This window comes from Haliotis rufescens, unplaced genomic scaffold (assembly GCF_023055435.1).
Source record: "Haliotis rufescens isolate VD_foot unplaced genomic scaffold, xgHalRufe1.0.p SCAF_20, whole genome shotgun sequence".
In the NCBI taxonomy this organism is placed as follows: Eukaryota; Metazoa; Mollusca; class Gastropoda; order Lepetellida; family Haliotidae; genus Haliotis; species Haliotis rufescens.
Window position 1 is genome coordinate 21,886,397 of NW_025963891.1, and position 27,268 is coordinate 21,913,664.

A 27,268-nucleotide genomic window follows, 5' to 3' on the forward strand; every position below is an offset into this window, starting at 1 on the left:
AAACAAGTTATCTATTTAAAGCAAATATATCTGGCAGGGTTCTTTCTCCCAGCCCATTAAGCTCAGTGATTGCAGATGCAGTTTATCCCAAATCATCATATGATAGTACAACATTCATCTATATTTCTTCTCGGATGGTTTCAAAAGAATTCCTAAGATTAATGTAAGGTGTTTTTAGGCTACAAATCAGACAACTGTCACAAGGTCTGTGACCTTAGCCCCTCCTCTGAACCCTGGGTCTAGTTAAATAACACACAAATCTAGTAATCTCAGACAATTATAACCTATATACATGTATATTGAAACTGAAATGTACAGAAAATAAATGCGAGGAGACCCAAATGTTTTCGTCCAAGATAGAATAGTAAAGCAAAAATATCTATTTTGATATGATTAATATATTACTCAAAAGAAGTTAAGTACCACCCGATATACCACCGAGTACCACCTTATGCTGTGACAGTGAGTGAGTGACTTAAAATTTAGAGTCACATTGGAGGTAGTCTAGACATATCGTGAACATGCTGTGACAGATTAACTAACTATAGTAATATGAAAGAATTGGGCGGTCCTTAACTACTTTTGAGTAGTATATCTGTGTGTGTGTGTGTGCATGCGTGCGTGCGTGTTTGTGTTAGTTAGTTCGGTTTGAGAGAGGGAGTGAGGGAGGGTCGATCGAGGTTGTGGTGTTTCATTAAAACTCTGAAAGTGTTTTATCCGTCATCTAAACTATTGAGGTGATCCCCCTGCGGGTTCCAGTAGGGAGTAGGTAGCCTGCACATAGCACTAGCCACGTCACTCAGCTGGCAATTGATTCCTACCATGGGCAGGATGCAATATTTATGGTGAAGGCTTGCAAGTAATGGACAGCTGGGATTTCTGTATTGAGCAATCTCTCATCTCCCGTCAACTGCCTGCTAATAATTCTATTTACTTAAAGATCAAACAAACACTTTATTTCCTTACTCCCTTAATGCAGCGTGATGGTCAGATGAAAAACATTTTATTGAAGTGTAGTCATTTTGGACACATATATTATTGTCTGGGTTATAGCGCCTCAGGTAAATATTACATAGTGGTCATCTTCTATGAGTGGGGCTTTCATATTAAATGCACAATATATAGTTGTAATTAATTACATACATGGTTTACAGATTGAAGTATGCATACACCTTGTGTTGGCTACACCATCAGAAACATTAACATTGTATGATGTCTGAATAATGTCATCACCATAAATGTTATCTCATTAACTTAAGTTGCAATATTTGCAGTTTCAATGGTAACAAATGCAAATGTGCAAACTACAGGTATTACATTAAAGATATTTCAACTATTCACTTGTAGATGAAACAAATATACAACAAACATGAGAGTCATGAGAGTTCAGGTAGCAAAATGGATTTTGGGAAGATTTTTGCTGGCACTCACTTCAATCCCTGCAACCAATTAACGTAAACACCTCGTATTCTGTTAAAGCCCCCAATTAACATAGAGAAAGAAGCCATCTTGGAGGCGAGAGACAAATGTCTGTTAACAAGCTCTGATGTGGCCTACAAGTAATCTTAACCTTATAATGTTACAATGTATATGTAGCAATCAGGCCAGCTGCTCACCGAACCAGAGTCTCATCAGGATTGTTGACGTACATGTAAACAAACAGTGGTCAGATGGGGACATGTTTTGATTGGGTCCACCGCTCAGATTGTGGAGGAAAATTATACTATCTTTGCATTTAGGTACAATTCAAGGCATTTGAATTCGGTTTATAAACAAATGTCTCAACATAGATATGTGAATTTTGGAGATGTACAATCTCTGATACATACAGATAAATTTTACTTCAACAATTAGATAAATGCTCAATTATTCCAACAAAATTACGTAAATCTGGGAAGATGTAAGTATTTGTCTGAACACTTCTGTTGCGTACAGCTTACATCAGTTTAACCATGTCAAAAGTTGAAGGTGAAATTGGGTCTAACATCGTGTAACAACAAGTACCATATTTGAATGTGTTTTGGTAGGACGTGGCAGGGGATGGAACCACAGACCTTCCCCTCTTTGGGCAGACGCACTGTCCACTAGACCATGTGTGCCGTCAACTCACATCAAGCAGCACTGACTAAACACAGTATCAATGTAATCCGTTCAAAATGAGTCTCACATTTATCATACTGTGTCAGATAAATCACACAAAACATGTTTTATAGCAACAGTACTACTGCATTTCTATAAATGTGTAAGAGTAAAGGGGTTGATATCAATTTAAACATACAGTTAGCACTTAATTGCCAAGGCCTGAATGTCAGCCATGGTTGACTGTAGGCCAGTGACACAGAGCATTTAGTGAAAACATTCCTATATAAAAGCAGACAAAGTGAAAGGAGAATTTGTAGTGTGCGTATTATCAATGCAGTAATTCAGTCCTACCTTGACAAATGCATCATTCAGAGCCAGTCTGCTGGAAGTATGTGGCCGACAACCCTCAAATTGTACATTACAATTCAATCCTGCTGATTTCAAGCCAGTCGCAAGGCAGTGCTACTAAACAGACCTGACATCCTGCCACAAACTACCCCTTTCATTCTTCCCTAATACATTCGTGGCTCCACACATCTATACAAATATATAGTATTTAATATTTAACGGGTCAGATGTGTGAAGCGTGTTTATCCTGTTGATTTCTCAGACAGCGGATGTCTCCTTTGTACTGCATCACGTTGGCTGCAGGTAGTCTACATCTCGTACAACAACTCTTTGTCAGCGTCTAGTCACTACAGCACAGTCCTCCGTGCTCCTGTCCCAACTCAGTCCATACGACTTGTAAACATACATCCTCGCAACAAGTATCTATGCAATAACAAGGACTTCATTTCTTTGTAATAATCCCCAATTCAGTGTACAACATCCCTGTTTTACATTCCTTTCCATGTCATTAAAACCAAACCCATTCACCAAAATCTACATTTCAGATGTACGACAATTCAGCATATTTACCTGCCACAAATGTCTGCCCTTTCAAATACCTACAGCAGGTTGTCAAGGTCATTTTCCTTTTCACAAAGTGTCACTTTTAGGGAGAAAGGTCAATTTGTTTGTTTGTTGTTTAACGCCGCACTCAGCAATATTCCAGCTGTATGACGACGGTCTGTAAATAATTGAGTCTGGACCAGACAATCCAGTGATGGACACCAGAAGCATCGATCCACGCAATTGGGATACAACGACATGCATCAAGCAAGTCAGCGAGCCTGACCACTCGATACCATTAGTCACCTCTTACGACAACCATAATTGCCTTTTACACCAAACATGGGTAGCTGCATGAAGGCCTGTTCAAACCCAGATCTTCACGGGTCTATAAAGATAAAAGTAAACACTAGATCTTAACTGTAAATTGGAAAGAGGTAGATCTAGTCCAAGGCTGTAAGACCAGGGGACATTTCAAACCTCCACCAAATTCACAATAGAACTTTTCATTATTAATCCATCACATATCTGGCCTCTCATAGTCTAGAACCCTACATTCCTTTCCATTACTGTCAGGAACATCTAAATGTATGCAAAGAACATCACCCCACAACTAAGATTCATTAATCCAGACTACCTCTGATGTCTAGTGAACAGAGTGTCTGCGAGGTGAGATGACGTTACAAAATGGTACTTGTTGTTACCCTGCCTAGCAAAAAGCATTATGGGGACTGGTTTACAGTGTCTGAGTAGGGTATCCATGTTAAACTGCTGCATGGTATCTCAGTGGGCTAGCACTATAAAACTAGCATTAGTCTGGACTTGTACAAGCAGCCATACACACACATGCATGCAAGTCACTATAAAAGTGCCGTAACACGACGTTAAACCCCATTTCACAACACCATTTATTTGTCATTACGGACGATTAGTTTATACTGACCATATTAACAGGATTTGGGTGAACTAAAAGTGACCATTGATATTGATAAGTTAGACCTACTGAACACTGGACTACTGAAGCTAATGAAGCAACACAGACATGAGTGTGCCCTCGTTACAATTTCAAGCATGTCATCATTCAGACCAACAGTCTCTCAATGTACGCATGTATTGTGCAAGTTCGTTCCTACCTCTGTGTGGCGACCTGGCGAGTGTGAGGGGTGATGGAGGGGGTGGGAAGTTGTCGTCGACCCCCAGGCCACTGAAGTGTCCGCCTCCACCATGCTGACTGCTGCCCATGTATCCAGGGCTTCGGTTCAGGAGATCGGGGACCGGCGGCATGTTGATACGCTTCGACTGCTGGCTTATCTGTTGCTGCTGTTTGGCAACCACTGTCAGAAGACCATTTACATGAAGTAATGGCAATAATCTTTTCATATAAATATTATTTGTACATAAAGAAAAAAATATGTCATGTGATAATATCTCATCTGAATAATGATCATTTATATTATTCAAATCTGATTAAAAAATATATTTGTATTAGGATTTTATTGTTATTTTATGATGATATTTAAGAATATATCTTTAACAGAAGACCTTAAATTAAAGTAGATCTATGTGAAATATGTAGATACTAAATACAATAATTCAATATTTGGAATAAGTTTTTTATTTTCTCACCTTGGCTGTCAACAAGAACCACATGGTTGGCAGGGAAGAAGCCTGTTTTTGCCATTCTCCCGCTCTGCACTACGTAACCCTTCCAGATACCATCCGGCTTCTGTTCTAACACCTGTAACACAGGGGAGATAACTCTTACTGCCTTACTGTGGACTCAAATATTTACTGGACCTCCTAGCTTACCGAGGAGATACCATGTTGGGATCAGCATAGCATATATCTTACCAATTGAATTGGTCTACAATGAAAAGCAATTTCTCACCATTTAAGTGATATTTGTGAAGGAAAGCCATATTCTGAATTAAAGTCATATCTTGTTTGCTTGACTGCTTTATGCAACACACTGCAATATTCCAGCAGTCTGTAAATAATCGAGTCTGGACCAGACAAACTAGTGATTGATGTCGAACACATCAATCTATGCAATTGGGATTTGACGCTATCAACCGCGTCACTGAGCCTGACCATCCAATAAAATACAGTTTGCTCTTACACAAAGCACAGGCTGTTGGCGACCTATACTTTTACCCAGTTTGTATGGACCAAGGTCATTAGGGTATGAAATTACACTAAGACAGCCAGATCTATCACACGAATGTCAGGAAGCCACCTGATGATCATGCCAGTTATAATATATATACATTTTTCAAAGAGAAAGCTTAGAACGTAATATGAGCCTCATATGGCACAAGCCGTTTCATTACATCATTAATAGCTACTGCATCAACGGTTCTATAATCCTGTTCCTGAATGCAAAAATCATGCAGCATGGTTGCACATTATGTAGCATTTTTGGAACCATCACTCCAAGCAGATGATGTTATAAGCTATCAGTATCACAGAACATTTACCCTTATAAACACAACCGATGACACAAGCTTCAGATTCCCCTAACCCCACGGAAAGATAACAACACATCAAAAACGAGCGCAGTAACCCTTTAAAAAACTCTGCTTGCATGTTGAGCTAAGAAGCAAATCGTCCATCTCAAAACATGCAAGTGATGACACATCCATCTATCATCTACACAAATCATGTCCATTTCAAAGAAACATACGACTATCAGATCTAGACGAGAGCCTAGAGCAAGACAAAACCTGAACATTGAAATTCCTAGGTGAACTGTGGGATATAGATGTCAAGTAATTACAGCACCTTCACAGGAACACAGGCCAGCAGTGCAGTGATCACCAAGTCCACAAGGAACAAGGAGAAACGGCATGCTGATGTCAGACTTATCAAAGGGCATCCCATCTTTCAATACAGCATGAATGAAGGTTGAGAAAAAAATTGTCATAACATTTGAAGGTGCCAAGAACACTAGGCTCATTGTAGTTGTGAATTGCTCCAAGCCTTTCAGATCCCTGTATTTCTGATCTGACAACAGAAGTAACAGATTTCAAAGCATAAAGCATCTAAATATCAAACAAACATTCTAATCAGAGGTTTCCTAGTTTTGTATTATAAACTAAATTTGATATGTTTACAACGCCATCATTAACTATTTTAGAAATATGGACAGATTTATCTCCATTCTTGATCTCTTTTTTGAAGTTTGCAAGTTATTGTGTTGTCTGAACTAAATAAAAAAAGGATGCTGTATTTCATACTTGAGCATAGGTTTCCTCCGAACATTTTGGCAACATGATCTGACATCCAACTCCCCTCTTGGACATCTGTACCGGTACCTTCACCTCAAGCCTCGTACACTTCCTCCCTCCCCACCTTGTACCTTCCCTTCCCACCCTCCTGACATACACAGGTGTGGGAATCACCCTAGGGACCTGATCATATCAAAGTCACGGAATAAAAGGATTCATCTTTTGAAATTTGTCTAAAGTACAAACAATCATCAAACAAGATGGGAAATGAAATCAGGTTGCTGAAGCCTGCCCGGTTGCTGTGAGTAGCTCGACAAACACCTGAGGCAGAAATCATGGCTGGCACTCGTGGGCATGCTGGGATCAAAGAGAGGCATCTTATGAAATATAATCATGCTACTAAACTTTATCATGAAAACACTAATATGCAGTCTCAGGAACCCATAGACTTCTTGGATCTTCTAGGGGATAGAGGTATTTGTGGTAGCAGGTGCATCATGTAAATACTATGTACAAAGACTGTTCACAATAGTGTCAATTATGACATTCTTATACATTCATACCAGTGTTCAAAATTATGGATGAAAGTCAAGAAGTCCTTGTTGTAAACCTAATGTTCCATGTTAAAGATTGTGGAAGTTAATAGATCCACAGATACCACAGAAGACCTCAAAGACCTCCTTTATTTCCAACACTGCATATAAAAAAAATAGGTTATAGCCAGCTGTGCACAATAGTGTCAGTTGTGACATACAGTCAAACACAGTTGTCCTGAAGTTGAAGGGATCAACATAAATAAACCGAAGTTCGGCACAACTTTAGTGATGAATAAAGAAGAAATAAGCAAGCACCAAGTCTTTAAATAACTGTAAGTTCGACAAATCAAGGTTTGACACAACAGTGTTTGACTGTAATAACATTCATAAGAAAAACATAACCTCTAAAATAAGAATACAATGGCACAAGACACTTCTCAGACACACTTTGTGTTCCCCAATCTCTAACCAATCTTAGACAAATATGAAGTAAGGTACTGAATAAATATATACTTTTACATCTGGCCTGGTGTTGGCCAACAGAATGACGTCATGACCTTGCAGCATGTGTTATCGTGTGCCGCTAGTTCTTACATAGAGAAACAAAGCCAGCATCAGGCACTGTGTATATCCTGTGTTCTCCTACCTTAGCTGAAAGATCCTGGTCAATCAATAAGTTGCTGTAGACTGTGGTTATGATGGACCTAGCAGTGTGATGCTATCTATCTCCACTGGTTTCATCTGTCAGACATCAGGCCCATTTGAACCCACCCTCCCTATCTATCCATCTACAGATGTCTGGACACAAGTGTCTGAAGGGAGACATCTTCCAGATGTTTGAATCATGGATACAGAAATATGGATGAACTATAATCTGATGTGAGTGAGTGAGTGAATGAATGCTGTTTTACATCACAGGATACAAAAAGAATTGGCTTCACACCTCAGGTCCATGTGGAGAACAAAACCCTGATCTTCGGTGGGATAACCTAACACTTTAACCCTATCATGAGAAGAGTTGGTAAAGCTGATCATCTGCTACTCTGCTTCATGGAGTAGGGTGTGTGTAACATCAGGGATCTAACTCGGGCTATCTAGATGACCAATACAACAATCTACAATAGAAGAATAACTGTAGGACTGGCAACCTTTGTTCATATCTTGAACTCTATTTTGAATGTGGATCTGGTCTACAGTAATTATATTTGATGAAAAATAGGAATAATGGATTTATACCACACTAGATGTTACATCACACTGCCACATATAATTATCAACAACTGACTCATATAAGAATATATAACTCCCATACTTCAGTGAATGAGTGAGTGAGATGGGTTTAATCCCGCTTCAAACATTATTTCTGCAGTGTGTCAGCCTTATGATGGAGGAAAACCCAAACTGATGCAGGTGTTTACCACTTTGGTGGTAACTGACAAAGCTAGAAACATAATCAGGCCCTATCTGGATTTGAACCCACAAAAATATGTTCCTAGCAAGCCTAAGGGAAACAACTCTACACAGCGAACTGCAGGGCCTCAGACAACTCGTTCACCCCTCCTATGCTTTATCACAGTCACGGCTCAATGATTGCTTCATACAACAGGGCTATGAGGGCAACAGAACTGATGCATCTTCCTTCATTACATCACTATTCGAAAGAAAACAGTTTTCAAAATCATGCTATAATAGATCTAAGAATAACCAAAGTAAAACCTGTTACCAAGTATACAAAATAATGACTTTGCTTCCATCAGCACTGATTGTCCTGCTTAGTACACCAAAAAGCCCGACAAATATTGACAATAGCGCCATCAAAGCAAGCCACAAAATCATTAAATGTCAACACACTGCTTACAAGATGAATAAAACCTGTGTGGTGTTGTAGCAATAAATCAATTAAGTACAAGCTGAAACTTCTATCCAAATAACATCTTTTTGTCAAAATTCTATCATCCAGAATATAGCCTAAGCAACTACTCACAGCTAGTGATAAAAGTTGAAACTGTTTACAATGAGCACAGCCCAACCTGGAAGAGCTTGTGAAGATTCACATGACAATTAAAATAAGCAATGACTGCCTTAATTTTACCTACATACATCAAATGCATTTTGTATTACATGAAATAGTAGCCAAATCAATCGACAGTATGCGTGTGATATTTAAGCTGCATGCAGTTCTCGTTATACCTGCAGATCCGTTTTTCTCAAGGTGATTGCCTGGATCCATTGCATCCAATGTGACAAGTCAGTAAAAAAAACCACATGTACAACAATCAGGGCTGTGAAAGGGCCTCCCAACTCAGATAAATTGCATCATAAAAAGTGACATGGAATGCTAATACCGTCCTCCTGCTGTACATGTCATTATCATGTACATTGCAGAGTGTGGTGTCCCCACCGACAGGGATCTGAAGACAAATACCTCGTACATTGCTGCATACTTGCAAATTCCACATCAGGTGTCATTCTCACCAGTGAGTGAACCAATGTTGCTTTACACCACAGTATGAAATAGTCCAGATGAAATAATGGCGGCCTGTAAGTAATTGAGTCAGGACCAGACAACCAGTGGATGACAGCATGAACATAGACTATTCCATCGCATCAACACACACTGACAACTACTTCTAATCACACTAAATAGTCCTTAGGAGAGTACCATAGTGATATTGAAAATTTTCATAATTTAAAATCCTACCTTACTCAAGGTCTTTTCTTTTAATTCCTATAATTGCACCTTTTTAACAAAAAAATAACAGACTAACAAGGGTGGGTGTTTGGAGGTGATTGTTTTATAATATGTGCTTACATGGGAATTAATGGACTCCAGAATACAGGATCGGTTGGTAAGTAGAAACATTTTTTTGAAATGCTGATGCAGCTTTAAAACGTAACTCACTCACTCATCTAGAAATATTCAAAAGAAATATATCCTTGATTCCATTTTTTTAGTAGACCCAACATCAGACACTTGAACATACCAGAAGTCAGCATTGAATTTCACCAAACTCAATAAAACAAGAACCCAGTGTCACTTGTCAGTCTCTATTCCGTCATGTCTCAACCAAGCCTCAGAGCTAGTATCGCTATTCACATCCATATCAATCATATGAGGTATAGACAAGGTAGATCCGGGCTGTAACGACAGCAGATCAGAAATACTCCCCCGGGCTGTACTGTACCAGTGGATGCTACTCCTGGTGACCACATGGGGCCCTTCACGTTCCCCGTCTGTCTTTGACCACCGGATCCTGTCTCCGGCATCAAAGATCCATCTCTACATGCAGATATCATACCTCCTTGAAAATCATTAGCACCTCTCAAGATGAGAAGGTTCCAACAGAAGGTGTCCTCAACCTACCTCAACACATCAATAACATGTCTATCTCTATTCGTGTATAAAGAAAACTAATAAAACCACTGACTATTCCATTGATATTGCCAACATTGGAATTATGGGGATCAAATCATATTAACAAGTCATTAATAATGTAATAAAAATGTGCATATCTATAATGCACCATATCCACACCCTAAAGCATGTTTAGATTGCTACACTGCTGGCTGAACAAAGGCATATTTTGAACAAGGTCACTTGCCTAATGAGATGGTGTGGGGCATGTATGACCAAAGCCTTAGAAATGCTCAGAAGTCAAGCTGTGATCACAGTCACCCATGCAACTGCTCTGCGCGACCAACGTTGCGTAACTTCATCGAAGTTGTGACTGTAGCCCTGTTCACAGCACCAAGTGCCATGAAATTACGTTAGCATTAAGGTGCTTGTGTCATTACTATTATTTATCAGCACCACTACATAAGTGATATCGCATGGCCATTAAACATATGCAGTGTTAGAAAAATAAATGAAAGCAAAGGATCAAAACCCAAATGATACAAACAATATTTGCTTACATGTTACAACATAAAATCTGAAGAAGCCAAGACCTCTCTGAATTTTTAACACTGCAAAAGCAAACAAACTACGTATATACAATTTTTTGCACAACCTCCTTGTATCAAAGCTGCGTCAATCATATTGTTTACTTCAAAAGGGATGTAACTAAGGCTTGAGCCATCGACCATCACTCTGTGGCTGCGGTAGCAGGAATTACATAACTGTAACAGTGTATCACAGCTAGGCTGACTTGACATTAAGCAACACTACTACAGGATACACCTTCATCTCTGTGGAATTGGGAGTACAGGAAGAGTAGGTGGAGGAGGCGGGAGCTTGCACATCTGTTCAAAGAACAGAATGAAAGGGTAGGGTGGTAGGAAGGGTGGGTTAGAGGAGAAGGGTGGGGTAGCAGGGAAGGGTAGGTAACAGGATATCTGCCTAGGTTGAAATATTTGCCTTGTTTCTGCAACATGGGAATAGCATCGACAGGTCCGCATCGCAGAAGCTCCTTGCCTATCCACCTGTGCTAAGGCTGTGCAGGGGAAGGAAGAAGGTGGGTAGTGAAGAGAGCCACAACCGAACATCAGATGTGGACTAGATGGTAGTGCCAGGTGATTGGATGGTGTCAGTGTCTCGCCAGGTCACAAACTTCCCCTTCACACCAAACACAGGTGGTGGAGAGTGTGAGGGGAAGGGAAGGTCAGGGTACTACAGGTAGCCCCACCCACACACCCACATGTGGACCCACATGGAACAGACTTAATTATTTACAGGCCACCATCATACAGCAGGTTCAAACACACAAACAAATGGAAGTTGTAAGAGATAACTACAGGGCCTTTCACTCTCAATTTGAGTATTTCAATGATATTTTAAAATTGTGGTGCGTGCGTTCGTGCGAGCTAAAATCTCAAGAACAAGACCCCGCCCACATGCACGGGATCTGCCATCGATCAGCCCCATTGTTGACACCCAATCCCCATGTTGCCATTAGTATGTAGCACTAGAGGTAATACTACATAGGACCCATACCTAGGGCAGAGGGAAGCAGCTTCCCCATCTCCCTAACTGCACCACCAGAAGAGCAGGTGCTACATCCCCCCGAGTCTCCCTACTGTGTGCTGCAGCAAGGTAGGAGAGGCATTCAAAGCATGGAGATTGACAAGGAATCCACAAAAGCAATATTGGGTTAGTTAGTGACATTACCGACAAAACGGCACAGCCATTCAGGCCTTGTATAACTTTATCGCCATCACAAACTACAACCTACACAATGGCTGCATGATGCCAGATTACCCATCACTCCACAGGAAATCTCTCCCCCATTAAGCCCAGACCTTGTGTATAACATTAAGCTGTCTAGCATGAGATTAGCCACACAATGAAGGCACACATCTCAGTGTTAAAGCCTGTAAGAGTATGCCACAAGGACCTTTATCGTAATTGTCTTTCAAATATGTCAAAAATATTTCTATTACAGTAGCGCCAGTGTTCCTCCCTTGTTTTCATGTTAGTGGTACCAAAATGTCAGTAGTTTCATGATGCTAAGAAATTATCATTTTTGTGACATACGTCAGGATTTAGGAAATTTAAAAAATATATAGAAGAATCATATACTTAACAAAAATGTTAGGGATCATGATCATTTTGGGGGATATTTTTATGAAATTGTGTGCTCAGTCTTCGTCACTTAAAAAATATATCCACAAAAATATCCATGATATTTGTGCAGTCTATCTATATAAGACAAAGTGACCGAGGGAGTGGATATGCTGTTATTCTTCAGGTAACGATTCAGTTATTGTATTATTAGCAGACACATGTGTGTAGATACTATCAGCCAGGGCACACATTCTAAACTAAGTTGGCTCTTTTGATCAGGATGGATACTTAAAATCCTTAACGAAGCCTTATCATATGCATGATTCAAGACTCTTACTACAACAGCAGAATCCCAATACTCTTTGTACAAATCTGATTCCTTCATTCATAAACAAACCAATGCCAGCTCCATGCATTTAGTCACAACCATGGACAATTAGACATGTTTGTTTGAACTACACATGTAGAAAAGGAAGCAATCCCTTCACAGTCTTTTCTTGCATGCCCCAAAATTTCCAACATTTCAACTCTTTTCACTCAGATGTTTTAACAAACACACTTGATTCGTCCCTTCAAAATTCAAATGTAAAACAGTCTTTAATTTTGAGCATGTGTGAGTTTGATCAAATCCAGTAAAAAGAAATGAGTGAGTGAGTTTGGGTTTAACGCCACTTTTAACATTATTCCAGTTATATCACAGCGTGTCAGCTTAATGTGGGAGGAAAGCCCGAAGTGATGCAGGTCTCAGACGTTTACCACTTTGGTGAAACCAATGAGCACGGGTATGGTGCTGACAAACCTAGAAACATAATCGGGGCGAACCGGGATTCGAACCCACAATCATAGGTTTCTGGCATGCCCAAGGGATGCAACTCTGCACAGCGAATCGTGGTGCCTTAGACGACTGGGCCGCCCGTGCCCCCAGGTAAAATGAAAAAACACAGTGGCTGCTTAATTCATAGTTCTATCCTTCTATTTGCAATAAACCACATCCTTACTAGTCCGAACAATTCAGAGGGCAAAATGGAAACGAAAACACCAGTACAAAATGCCACGTGACTTCAGTCAGTTAAAGGAGTCAGTCAACACTACAGATACTGCACGACACGTTTCAAAGCTTTTTCATGATTTCAAAATGTTTCCATGACATTTGGATTTAACCCACACCTGCACAACATGACCTCAACCACGATAGACAACTTCCAAATACTGTTCCTCCATCAGTGGAACCTTCTTATAAGACCCGTCTTTCGCAAAAACGTTTTCACCACCCATTTGATGGATCAGATGTCATTTTCACAAAGTCAGCAAGCATGGTGTATTTTTTAATTTTCTAAAACTGCAATGCCTGTTATTTAGGTCTGACAGCACAGCATTTACCTTTTATGAAGGCGCTACATATGTGAGCCATTCTTCACATATACTATTCAAATAGTTTTCTACGCCTCATTGTTGCATTTGAGGTTACCCAGTAAATTACTTGTTAGAGAAAACCACTTCCAGGAATGTTTCTCCCATCTCAGAGCCTATTCTAGGCTGCACAACAAACACGCAATGCTACAAGCTTCTTACAATAGTGGCTGGCATCCAACACAGTGGTAACAGAGCTTGCAGCACAATCGGAAACAAGTCATCATTTGCTTTCCGAGGAGAAATATACAGCACTCTCAAGAGACATAACAATATGATATACATAACAAAGTTGTCCGCTTTCAAGTCTGATTGTTAACATTGTGCAGCCATGGGCATTGAAGCTGTCAAACTCAGAATTTGATTAATTCATCCGAAATCTACTTCATGTAACAAGTTGTTTGTAACAATCTAAAAAAAAGTATTGTTCAAAATCGCAGAATATTTCCCAAAGAGTGTAAATCCTTGAATATAGGTTCTGGATTATAGAAAATAATAAAATAAGGCTCTCCAATGTCACTGAAATCATATATAGGCCATTCTTGAAAAGGGGACAGGTTTAAATTATTACAGTGCTTAGAGGAGCAAACTTTTGAATTTTTTTAAATCTGGACTTAGAAAAACAAATAGTTAGCTTCATGTATATGTGTGGTCAAGAAAAGGCTTTAAAGATTTAGCGGTAGAGCTCCCTACTGTCACAATACTGAACTTAATTAGAACATAACCTGTTTATTTGTAAAATGAAATTTAATATTTTCAACAAGTAAATGTAAATGGATTGAATATTCCCACAATGACATGCCGAGTTCAAATTCAGTCTGCATTGAAGAATCTTCAGGCTACAGATTTAAACATGTTTTGGGGCATCATTTAGAGCACCCATTTAATGCCATAACACACTGGATATCCAAACAGGCAGTCCAACAGACTATTTATGACACTAGGTCTGCTGACATGATGAAAGAGTGACAGCAACCTGCAAACGAAGCCTGCCATGTCTTCCTAAGTGTGTAAGTGGGTTACTGTACAAGTTGTATATGCTCCCGTACATCTCCTTAACGAGCGGGCCCCGCAAAACAAATCTCCTACAGTGTCGCACATACACAGCCCGGGACACAGCCATCTCAAATACTGACACACTTGTTTACCTTCATCTTCGGAAACCAGCATCCGCAGCCAAACGGATCCATCGTTGCTGTATGTAATGAACGCGTCTGTGTCAGTCACTTCACCATATAATTCACAGTATGGACATTGATCAGGGCTGGTTTTTCACCTACGCTTCGCCACAATTACCTTCCTCAGGCGTCTATTGCAAAATGTCACTTTGTAATAGAATTGTGTTTGGAATTCTCCTATGTATATTTGTCGAGGGATCAACTTGTCAATTTCAATGTTGCAGAAAAGAGCAACAGTGCCATGCGATGTGTCTTGTCAAGTCAAACCCGGATTCATTTAGAGCCTGGACGATGACAGCTCGTTACTTGCCAGCCTTCAAATGAATTGTCCTGCAAACGTGGGCTCAAATGGATTTGGAGAACTGTTTAGTACATTCAACAGTTTGGACATGAGACAATCTCCATGTTCTGTAAAACTGTACTTACATAACGGTGGACTGAGTGGTGAATGAGTTGGGTTTTACACTGCTTTAAGCAATATTCCAGCCACATCCCTGTGCTTCCCAGAAGAACCGACTAAGTCACTGATGATGAGGTTTTCCTTGCCCACTTACAGAGTTTCCAATGTATTATTCCAAACATAGCATGTCCACTGCTGAGGAAAGGTGTAGGTCATTACTTGTAGGAAAAGATCATGCTACAGGTTCACATCGATTTCCGATATCAGTTCCTCACATTCAAGTTCATCACAGTAGATGCAAGTGAACCACATATACAACCTATATATAGGTTTATACAATTCAACAAATCTCAGCATAATACATCTCCATGGCAATGGTAGAATAAAGCTTTGCATTCAAATCAATTCTTTACTTGAGTTAAAGTAGGGTCACCAAATGTGAAATTCAGAAGTAGGTTTGCGACCACAAATGCAGGTTTCACTGCAAGGGTTGAAATAGGTTTCACAGATTTCACTTGAATAGTAGATACAGGTTTGATCACAATGGTAGATGCACAGATTTCACTTGAATAGTAGATACAGGTTTCATCACAATGGTACAAGCACAGATTTCACCTGAATAGTAGATACAGGTTTTATCACAATGGTAGATTTACAGATTTCACTTGAATAGTAGATACAGGTTTGATCACAATGGTAGATGCACAGATTTCACTTGAATAGTAGATACAGGTTTGATCACAATGGTAGATGCACAGATTTCACCTGAAGAGTAGATACAGGTTTCACAAGAACAGCCGACACTAAATCACCACCAATGATGATGCAGACTCATAGGTGAACGTTCGCAAATGTTAATGATGCCGATTTCACAATATCCTAACTTAGTTCAATTTCACAATTCCAGGACAGTGGAAATTCCGTGCAGGGACAAGTAATTTGTAGCAATACCCTCCACAGGATCCAAACCTTATTGCAGGGAATCACGAGAAGCAATCTTCCTCATCTTGGACATCACAACACCAATTTCAATCTATTTCTATTTTCAATTTGGCCGTCCAAGTAAGTAGATCTGTGATACAGACCTCGTTTTAGCCAATCTCAAAGTCTTCATTTACATGTTGTCAGCAGCAGTGTTACATGTGAAATGAACCATCAATACCACAAAAATCATATCGCTAATTTCAAGTTCCCAATTTGTTCCTGCTTAATTTACTGGTAATTACAACAGAACAATAATTTCACCATGAAACAATTTCCGCAAACATTACTGTATTGCCTTCAGGACATTTACATATAATTACGTCCTCACTTGTATGCAGTTACACACTGGGTTAGTTAATCAACCGTGACATAATCCGGACACATTTGTTGATTTTTCCAGTTCCGCTTACTCAGCAAAACAAATTCACTCCAACAAAGCACCACAATCCATTGAAATCCACAAATCAATTGATTTTACATTAGCACTTGCTTCAGGTGTCAGCAATATATTCCAAACCTGCTACAGCACAATCCTCAGTGCAATCCTAGGTGTAGGTTGTTATTTCAGTAATGGCATTTCCTGAGATGACAGTCTTGTCTTGAAACTTGAACTTCCATGTACTTAGTGGTCTACACTGAAGAAATATGATCAAACATTCTCACTGCGACAAGTGGCTCCAGCTCTCTGTGGTCATATGAAGCAGCCACAAAAGCACGATGAAACCAATTTGATCACACACATCTCCGGTGACCAAACAATATGTCTCACACGGGTCCATCAACATATTCCTCCACACAGTGACAGAATGCTCCGTTATTCGTTGTAAATGTTGACAATACGTAAAATGTAACATTAAATCATCACCAGTCATGACATACTGATGCACATATCTAACAGACTTTCATTTCACAGCCGTCTAAAATCACAAAAACATTCTTCAATCAAATGATTACCTGCCAATCAAACCCAGAATCAATCCATTGGTAAATAATACAATGTCAATAACATTTGACAGATAGAATATGTGAACTTGTCAGGACGATTCTACTTGCCGACTGTACCAGGATCCAGACACAAAGTGTCCGTTATAAAGGTCCTCACAGACACGTCAACGAAGTGCACCTTTACGTCTAATCCGAAGGAGTGAGCAGTCAACATAAGTCCAAGACACGTCTACACTTGCTAGGTAGACTCTGAGATGACATTCATTGATTCCTAGAATCAGGTGAAACTTCCAATTTCATCTGGTGTCTCATATATCACTTTTACCTTGATGGAATTAGTAATAAACCCTTCCAGTCGTATAAACATATCCACAAGCCATTTCGTATGTTGTGTTCTCTGCTGTGTATACAGGTGCTACATTATTCATTGGACGTAGACAAATCCAATGTCAATTCCATAGTACCCCGGAAAATCAATAACATTATTCAGTGATTGTCTTAAGAGGCAACCTCATATATTTACCAATAATCATGAGCAGAAATGAGTCTTTCACACTGCAATCAACATGTATCTATTACAACAAAATCACAAGTGTCCATTATCTCATAATTAACAACTGTTCATACTTTGAAATCAACAAACGGCCATCATCACATTGAAATCAACAAGTGTCCTACATTTGAAATTGACAAGTGTCTATTACAAGCGAAAAAAACAAGTGTCGCTCAATGAGATATCACTGTCCGTCCCTCCACTGAAAGCCAATCATCTACCTGGCCCACTGGGAGCATTCTGAGGTGTCCTGCAGATCCTTGTAACAGACTTGCAACCAGTCATGTGTAATCCTTAGTCTATGAGGGGGTAAGAATTAATAAAAAGGCAAACAAGGTTGTTTGACTTGTCCTGTGATTGCCGGTGGAAACTCAACAAAATGGTATTTGAACTTAAGACGATAGGATGCCGCATTGCCTCGTGCCCCCATCCCGTTATGTTTGACCAGCTACTGTTAAACATTTACCCACGGACCGCCAGTGCACACGAAAAAATCTCTAGTGGACAATCTTCCTTGTTTGTTTTCTCTTGACAGCTGATTATCGACAACTGACTTTTTTCACGTGGAGTTACAAACATTGTGGGTGGTAATTCGCACACAGCATTTACCCCACCGGATGTTGTCCCAGTCTCACCTTGACACACAAGAAGAAAACAAAAGTTTCCTAACGCCACAGATAACCCACCTTTAAAATCCTCTTGTGACCACGTGCAGACTTTAAATTTTGACATGTTTCTCATAGTGTTTTACATTTGATAAGAAGATCTAAGATATAAGAGATAAAAGAATTCCTATGGAAAGGTTGTAAGGTGATAGTTTTTACTTTGATCATCTGGTGTTGAAGTTTGTCATTTGTAGACACAGACAGTACAACATAGCCTGGACTTACCACCAAGGTGTGAGGCAGGGGTGTAACCTTTCCCCTTCTCTATTACTGTAACACATGGCTAGTCCCTTGTTTGTAAACATTTTCCATCTATGGCAGCAGTAGAACATGTTGAAGCCTGTCTGGCCCAAAACTAATCCAGGTAAAGTTAACTGATAATGTTAGTTGGGTAAGGTGGGGAAGCAAGAAGCAGTATTTACAGGACGTTTGACACAGATTCAGGAAGGGAGTTGGTATTGTTAAGTCCAAACTGATGCATGTTGTTGACATTTACTGCTTTGCTGACTGTTAAAAGTTTCATTTTGCTGCCATCAAACCAATGACGATAATCTGGGATGGGATTTGAACCACTGATTAGTGGAACCTTAAATGAATAAGGGACACAGCAAATTGCAGAGAATTAGACCGGCGTCAGTCTTTTAGTCCTTACCCAACTGTCCAATAGTTATCACAAGGACTATCAGAAATGTGCCATTTTTAGGGGTTTTAGGGATATGTTATCATGAGAAGGACTAGTGAACTGAAACTCTTAGCTATATAGTTTCTTCCGCTGTAGGCCTTTCGGCCATCTGAGAGTGACAGACACGACAACCCTTTGAGCTTACACATTCATTATAATTAAATAACAAGCAGCTGGGCTTTATAACAAATTACTTACATGCAGCTATGTGATAAAGTTTACTTAACGACACGAACTCACCATGAATCTGAGATGATGCTTTCCTAATTCACTGAACTAGTTAAAAAGTTCAAATTACTGGGCGTATATAGTACACAAAGCCATGTCTGTAATTTACAGCAAAGTACCTCACGATATTTGTGTCATGGCTTGTTTAAATTTCAAGCCCTTTATTGTCCCTGGTAAGGGTGTCCTCGGTAGGTGTATCAGTGACTTTCTTATACCACATTGTGTGCAAGATCCTATTAAAATAGGGGTGGGTTGTTTAATTATAACTCCTAATAATCAGACAACAGACAAAGCTCTCTGAGAACAGAAACATAAGAATTCATAAAGAGCTCCCTCATCAGAAAATATTGTACCAAACTCCTTTCTCCCTTGTGTTCAGGAATTAGTTTTCATTGTGTTGACAGTTATAAAGTAATGCCAGCACATCACAGTGAGCTTGCCATCTGTTATACAAAAACACATGTTAACTGCTTTCAGTCCCATGCAGTGCGACAAGTGTCTGATTCCACCAGGAAAAAACATCACAGAGAAATGACATGTTACGTACACAGCCTTGATGCAAAGTTCAGCCATGAATTGTTGTCAAATTTGACAAAAATAAAGAAACAGTTCAAGAAAACTACAATGATATAACATTTTCAAATCCAAATCTTGAATTTCACATCTTTAAAAAACAAAACAACCTAAACTTGTGGCCCATGGAAGGTGGGTGGTCTTGTGTGCAATGGTCCTGTGCCAGACAAAGCATAGCTCACTAGGTAAATGAGGCATGGCACCGGCTACCATAACCTCTCATAATACTGGCATCAATATTTACCTAATGACAGCTATGAAGAGATGTCCATAAGATAATGGGGATGTGCCGAAACCCACATACACCTGATAAAACTGTTCTCCAGAAAGAACTGACAGTTAAGTGTGGGAACCCAAATGAAACACATGCTCATCATCAGTTCGTATCTGCTTAATTTCCTAATCCAGGAACATTAGCTTACAAAAAGTATCCTTTTCTGTTGTCATATTCCACTAAAACTTACCCAATAAGAAAGATACAACATTTTAATGGCTGACAAACACTTTCCATGGGCGTGCTGCTTACATCTGTGTGCAAGAACACTAGCGTAATCATTGGCTTCTTAAAAACTCCCCAACATCAATCTGGAGAAATGGCTCTCGCTGACATTTCAAGCTAACCAGTTAAAGAAATCTTTCTGGTAAATGTTCTGCAACCATAAGGTGAGCTGGTTGCTGGTAATTGCAGTTTGGAGATTTGTCAGGCTAATCTGTCTACATCACCGGCCTCCTCCACTTCATGGGGCTCCACTACTGGTGCATCACAGGGCTCAACAACTGGTGGCATCATGGGCCTCCACTACTGGTGGCATCATGGGCCCTGACTACTGGTGGCATCACGGGCCTCCACTACTGGTGGCATCATGGCCTCCACTACTGGAGACATCATGGCCTCCACTACTGGTGGCATTATGGCCTCCACTACTGGTGATATCATGGCCTCCACTACTGGTGGCATCATGGCCTCCACTACTGGTGGCATCACTACTGGTGGCATCATGGGGCTCCACAACTGGTGGCATCATGGCCTCCACTACTGGTGATATCATGGCCTCCACTACTGGTGGCATCATGGCCTCCACTACTGGTGATATCATGGCCTCCACTACTGGTGGCATCATGGCCTCCACTACTGGTGGCATCATGGGGCTCCACTACTGGCGGCATCATGGGGCTCCACTACTGGTGGCATATGGCCTGCTCATCATTTAAAGGAAAGTGATACTCACAGTGATTATGTCCCCTTCTTTGAAGGCCAGACTCTCAGGGTCATAAATGCTGTGGAAATCCTTTATTGCCCTCGCATGACATGCACAGCTTGCTTCTGAAATATAATAATTGACACAATAATTAATTAAATTCTCTGACCATGGACTACTTCTGAATGATGCTTTGTATGGTTTCTTGGTGTAAAAATGAAACGGTTTCCATCTGCCAACCAAGTACAAAACTCTGCAAAGTGATTTCACCTGTAAATGTAAATTCAAATCTTTTCCCAATTGTGACAATTTTTATGTTAACAACATTCTGCATGTAAACACATTCAAAATACATTCTTCGGGTTGTGGCAATTGGTTCTGTGCATAGTAAACAGGTCACAAGTCAGATAAAATTAAGAAACTCTGGCAGCAGAGATCAGGTGGGTCGGCAACAGAATTCGGCAAGATTGATTCCTGAGAGTTTCTAGGGCTTCGACCCTGCCCAAATTTAATGTGTGGTGACTCGTAAGGCAAATGATTATGTTCAAAATATTACCCTGCTCATCCAGCAGCAAATGGGTACCCGGGTGGATAAAATGGTAACATGAATGTAGCATGAATGTAACCCTTCTAGCACCTAAAAGTAAGTTTTGATTGCATACTTCTCAGGGAGCTGAGAACTGAGTTTGAGTGCACGCTGATTATATCTGTTGACCAGGTAATTATTGTGTAGCATACTTTAAGGCATAGGTACGTCGCAATATAACTGTGAATTTAATATTGCTTTATCTTATACTATACAATTTGAATGCACTCTCATACAAGGCAACATCTTTGTGTTCAACATGTTCCATAGCCTTGCACAAGTCTCTAAGACAATATTTATTAGCTTAAATCATAATTTCTAGGTTATATAAATAATCAGAACAAGTTGTCCCTATAAGAAACTGGCTTCTCTAGGCTGTCCGCTTATCTAGACTTGCCTATTTGAAGATAGCATTACTACACATCCATGGATTTATCTTTCAGTGACCCTTTGAGCAAGGCTACATGTTCCCCTTTGTGTAGTCTTGTGTTTTATGAGTGGCCTTATTATTTAAACTTTCATAAAGGTCAAATTGATAAGCAGTTTCAAAAAAATAATTTTGTCAGGTGTAATTTCAACAAATCCATTTCAAGTAATCCATCTTTGCAAAAGACACACCATCAATGTCAACAAGCAGACATAACCTACATGGATCAACATAAACTAATATCATAACAACAAACAACATGCACGTCACTGCAATCTGACGTCAGCTACCATAACAAGGAAAGTTGTGCTCCACGTAAACAAGACTGACATAAAAATGTGTAGTTAATACAAGGATGACATGCAACTCAGTGCCTCCTGTCAAGTGTGCAGAGTGAATGATTTTATCGCTGCATGTGACGTGTGGCAGGAGTATCACACGGGGCTCCCGCCACACAACATGGGTGTTGTAAGAAAGCACTGCAAAAACAACCACCTTCTCTACATTCCCACGTCTTTACTCAAAAGAGCAGTTGAAGTTTTCAACATGTTGCTCACGGCACGATTTAGCAACTAGAGCCACAGTCAAGAGCTGGGTACTTAAGGAAATAGATCTCCGCACTGCTGATAGAAAATGAAATAAACACTCCCAAATTGCTCCTCCAAAATTAGTAAAAAAAATACCAGCGTATATCCATCTGTTTTCAGTTTGCCTCACCTCAACATTAGTGTTTTTTTCATTTCTGTTTCCTCAACAAATTGCTTTTCATTTTTACCAGAGTTGAATGAGTTCTAAACATGTCCTAAGATAATATATATCCTCGTAAGAAGTTATTTGTTTTTTTATTTGTTGTTTAACCCTGCAATCAGTAATACTGCAGCTATATGACATAGTCTGCCAATACTAAAGTCTGGACCAGACAATCCAGTGACTGACATTATGACCAATGATCCATGGTGACAGGCTATCAACCAAGTCACTGAGTCTAACTATTAAATCGCCTCTTATGACTGGCAACCAGCATAGAAAGTTACCCAGAAGCCCCGCTGAGGTGATGAAAGTTGAAGGTAACCCGAGTACTGCACGTCCAATCTATCTGTCTATCTGGCTTATTCTGCACTGACAGTAATTATACAACACAGGTAATACACTTCTCACAGACATACTGATGTCGGTGCAAGCGATATATTCATCAATAATGTTTCTCAAATATGATCTATAATACTTAAGAACTTTGGGAATGCATTCAAACTGAGATGAACCTAGCATTCTTCTGAAAATAGCCCCTAATAATTCCAACATCAGATTCCCTCAATTAGTTTTGTTTTGTCAAGGTTTGTTTTCACTATTTCCATGACGCAAATCCACATGCAAGGGATCTCTGCCACCAAAAATTTGACTCAAGGTTGAAGGATGCAAGAAACATGACAGCATTAAAAAGAAAATTAGAAATTTGAGAATTCAGGCTTTGGCTAGAATTTATTGCCTGGCGTTATCTTTCTCCGATTTCACAAACAGCATACTTTGGAGACCAGTATCTGAGAATTCAATGTGCTTTCTCCCTAGCCTACACTATACATAAGACTGACTGACGGGAAGAAAAGGGGAGTGTTGGAGAAGCTTGCCATAATTATCTCAAAGTGTGTGTTTATCATGAGTTTACTTATGCCCCAGCTGAATTTAAGCCACAATGATTTTCATCCTCGTGTTGGTTAATCTTCTCGCAGGTGTCATGTAGTATACTACTCAAAAAGGTTCATGATCATCTGATACTTTCATATTACTAGAGTTTATCTGAAATGGTACAACAGCTAAAAAGTAACTACTTGCTTTTACTTGACATCACATACATCATTTTACTTCCAATAAGCTTCAGATTTGTTTCATTGTATAAAACAGGAATCATTTCAACTCTGTAAAATATACATCCAATAAATGTCTCCCTCTATATGTATCCAGTAAATGGGAAATATCTTCCTCAATACATATAGTTCCCCTTCTAAGTATCAAACCAGTAAAAGTTTCATCTAAACAAAGTCCTACTCCTGCCAGTATCTACTTCTGTCTTACAGAGTTGTTCCCCCGATGTCTCCCTTGTATTTAACAGAGTTGTCTCCCCTGAATTTATCAGAGCTGTCTCCCCTGTATTTAAGGGAGTTGTCTCCCCTGTGTTTAATAGAGGAGACACCCCTGTGTTTAACAGAGTTGTCTCCCCTGAATTTAACAAAGCTGTCTCTGCTTTTTAGCCTTTAGGAATGATCTCATAAGCATCAAGTAAACATTAGTTTTCTTGTATCTCCCTCAAGGACCAGTATATCTAGTCAATAGTCTCCCCTGGCAAGTATCTTGTAAACAAGTGTCAAGCTACCAACAGGTACCTCAGTGTAGATCATGTGTGTGACATATGTGATATGTACATGAGGTGGAAGATATTTCAGTTTTACCTGATACTTGATACCTGGACCCATCACTCATCACTGATATCCTGACTTCCACACAGGAAAATCTTGGTTAGCCCCTGTGGAGTGAGTGAGTGAGTACGGTTTTACGCAGCTTTTAGCAATATTCCAGCAATATCACGGCGGGGGACACCAGAAATGGGCTTCACACATTGTACCCATGTCGGGAATCGAACCCGGGTCTTCGGCGTGAGGAGCGAACGCTTTAACCGACCGCTACCCGACCGCCCCTTAGCCCCTGTGGAACATTACCCTTCTGAAACTGTGCCGCTCTGGACAGAAGGTGTGTGCTACTTGAGAGACAAAGGGATCTTTGATACACACACAAGTGTTTGAAATTGAGCATGAAAGTTTAGGGGTCCTCGTCATGACCCCAATGTGTTAGAAGTAACAGATGTAGAGGTCCCTAGAATAAAAAAAAAAATAGCAGCAAACATTAGGGACCCAAGGACCAAAGGACCCAAGGACCCAAGGACTCAAACACTGCATACATATGTCTGGCTATTATGTCAGTTGAACTTAAGACACCAAAATTATCAAAACTTCACACAAATCAAATCTCACTCAGCCATCAATTGCTGAAACAATTATATTTTTGATAAAAAATGGTCATTCAAACTACATCCTAAAAACCCAGATCAGGTCAAGCTTGAACAGGATCAGTTCATGAGCTGTTAAACAACTCTGTCACAAAGTTTTCACAAAGTTGACGCAGTCAAAAATCAATTATGGAGCACCTGACAAACATATCCGAATACACACAATGAAATAGACTAACTCGCACCCAACTTGTTAACGTGTGTGACAAGTATTTGCACTGCCATAATTAAGATGATGGCAAGTGACAAGGCTCAGTTGAGCGTAACTTATTATCATTGTGTTCTGAGAGGGGACCCAGTTCACACGTGTATGTATATTACCCAACAGCGGTGTCCGGACACACATGGGTAGCCACTGAACTATACTTGTTCAACTTGTCAGAAGTGACACTACTGCAGTTTACAACTTTGTACATGCTCGCTTTCAGGGGCCTGGGTTCTCCACTGAGAATGGCATTTTACAATGCATCTTTGAAGGGGTTGTGATGATAGTTCTTCTGCTTAAATTATAACTTGTCTGAGTACTTCAAACAAGGACATTGAATCCCTTAGGTGTGCCAAAAGTCTATCATCATGGGTTTGAAACCTGGACTATATTTCCCTCTATAAAGTGAGTGAGTATCGTTTTACGCCGCTTTTAGCAATATTCCAGCAATATCATGGCGGGGGACACCAGAAATGGGCTTCACACATGTCGGGAATCGAACCCGGGTCATTATAGGACATATTTTCAAACTTGGTTTCCAACTTATTAAACAAACATATTATCAATCATGTTTATTAAGCAGGACAATAAACATAATAAATTAATGAATTATTCTATATGAACTGAAGACAAAAATCTGGACATACAAAGTTCGATGCCCAAACATTCACATCCATCTAACTAGTAGTTATCCTAATGAATCATATTTACATCTGGTTTAAATCCACTGTTAAGACAGAAATAAATCTCATCATAGTCATGCTGACAATTTTGAAGCAGAATAAGAAACTGCTTATCTAATTACTGGAAGAATTCAAACTGTAATCCCATTCTGTTTTCCTGTGGATATGTTGCAGACAAGTAGCATGAGGATGTTATACTACTAGCAGAACAACACATTCCATCCATACCAGCTTCTGTGGCACCCCAGATGTAATTAGAAGTTAACAGTCAGGACATGTGGTTCACTTTCCCTGTACCCTATCCCAGGGCGAAAGTGATGTATATAACATGTCCTTCACGATATATACAATGTGGCTTCTAGTCATTTTTTCTTTTCTTTAAACAAACAAGTGAAAACATCTTAACATATAACAATAGTCACATGAATTAAAGTGTTCACATTTAGGAGGGTCCTGGGATCTTTGAGGTTTGCTCCTATTTGATTCCTGGAACCCGAAGTCTTTACATTTTAACATTGGGCAATGACAAAGACCCTCTGACATGCCTGACATTCATGCTTTACTTCTAAACCCAACGGGGAATCCAGGTTAGAAGATGTCCCTAGCAAAACTATGCTGGTCAGAAGAGGCCACATATTGGATTGGGTGGTCAGACTTGTTTGATTGAGTGTCTAATCTATATTTAGCCAATAGCCATGCTGGTAGTTTCCTTTTAATCAATGCCAAAATCATTCCACAATCCACAAACAAAACTACAAGGCACTTATTAACGAACTTACACAAGTTTCTTGCCATCTATATATACAAGCACATCTCCTGTCTTGTGATGCTGCTGCTACGTTAAACAGAATATATATACCCCATAGGAAGAGATGGTAATATGACTGGTAACCTTCTAGCACCTGACAACACAGCTTGGGTTGTATACTCCACAGGGAGCTGAGAATGAAAATCGAGTGCCACTGATCCACTGCCCTAGGTAATAATGTCAGCGCTTTGAGCATGCACAACGTAAGTACACACATTATTATTATCAATATTACACAAGCATCACCCATGGTAATTATGGCTATATATATCCTGCCCCCAGCCACCCCCAAGTGGTTGTGATGACATCTCCTGTTTGACCTAGTGACTGTTTACGTCATTCTATGATAGCAAACACATTGTCTGAGTTGGTAGGTACCACATGTTCCTGGTCAGACTGACACAGCTGTAATCCACAACTTGTACTGAGTATCTGACGTTTTACC

General features: G+C 39.8%; 1 protein-coding gene across 3 annotated transcripts in view; it reads right to left on the reverse strand.

The window, feature by feature from the left end:
• Positions 1-27,268, reverse strand: part of LOC124137949 (caskin-2-like) — a 232,591-nt gene that overhangs the window by 63,009 nt on the left and 142,314 nt on the right. For all 3 annotated transcript variants that reach the window (XM_046504412.2, XM_046504420.2, XM_046504427.2), the window contains 3 exons: positions 21,087-21,181; positions 4,600-4,711; positions 4,107-4,307 (listed from right to left, as the gene is read on the reverse strand). In XM_046504412.2, the coding sequence (XP_046360368.2) occupies positions 4,107-4,307; positions 4,600-4,711; positions 21,087-21,181 (408 nt within the window). The remainder of the gene's footprint in view (positions 1-4,106; positions 4,308-4,599; positions 4,712-21,086; positions 21,182-27,268) is intronic.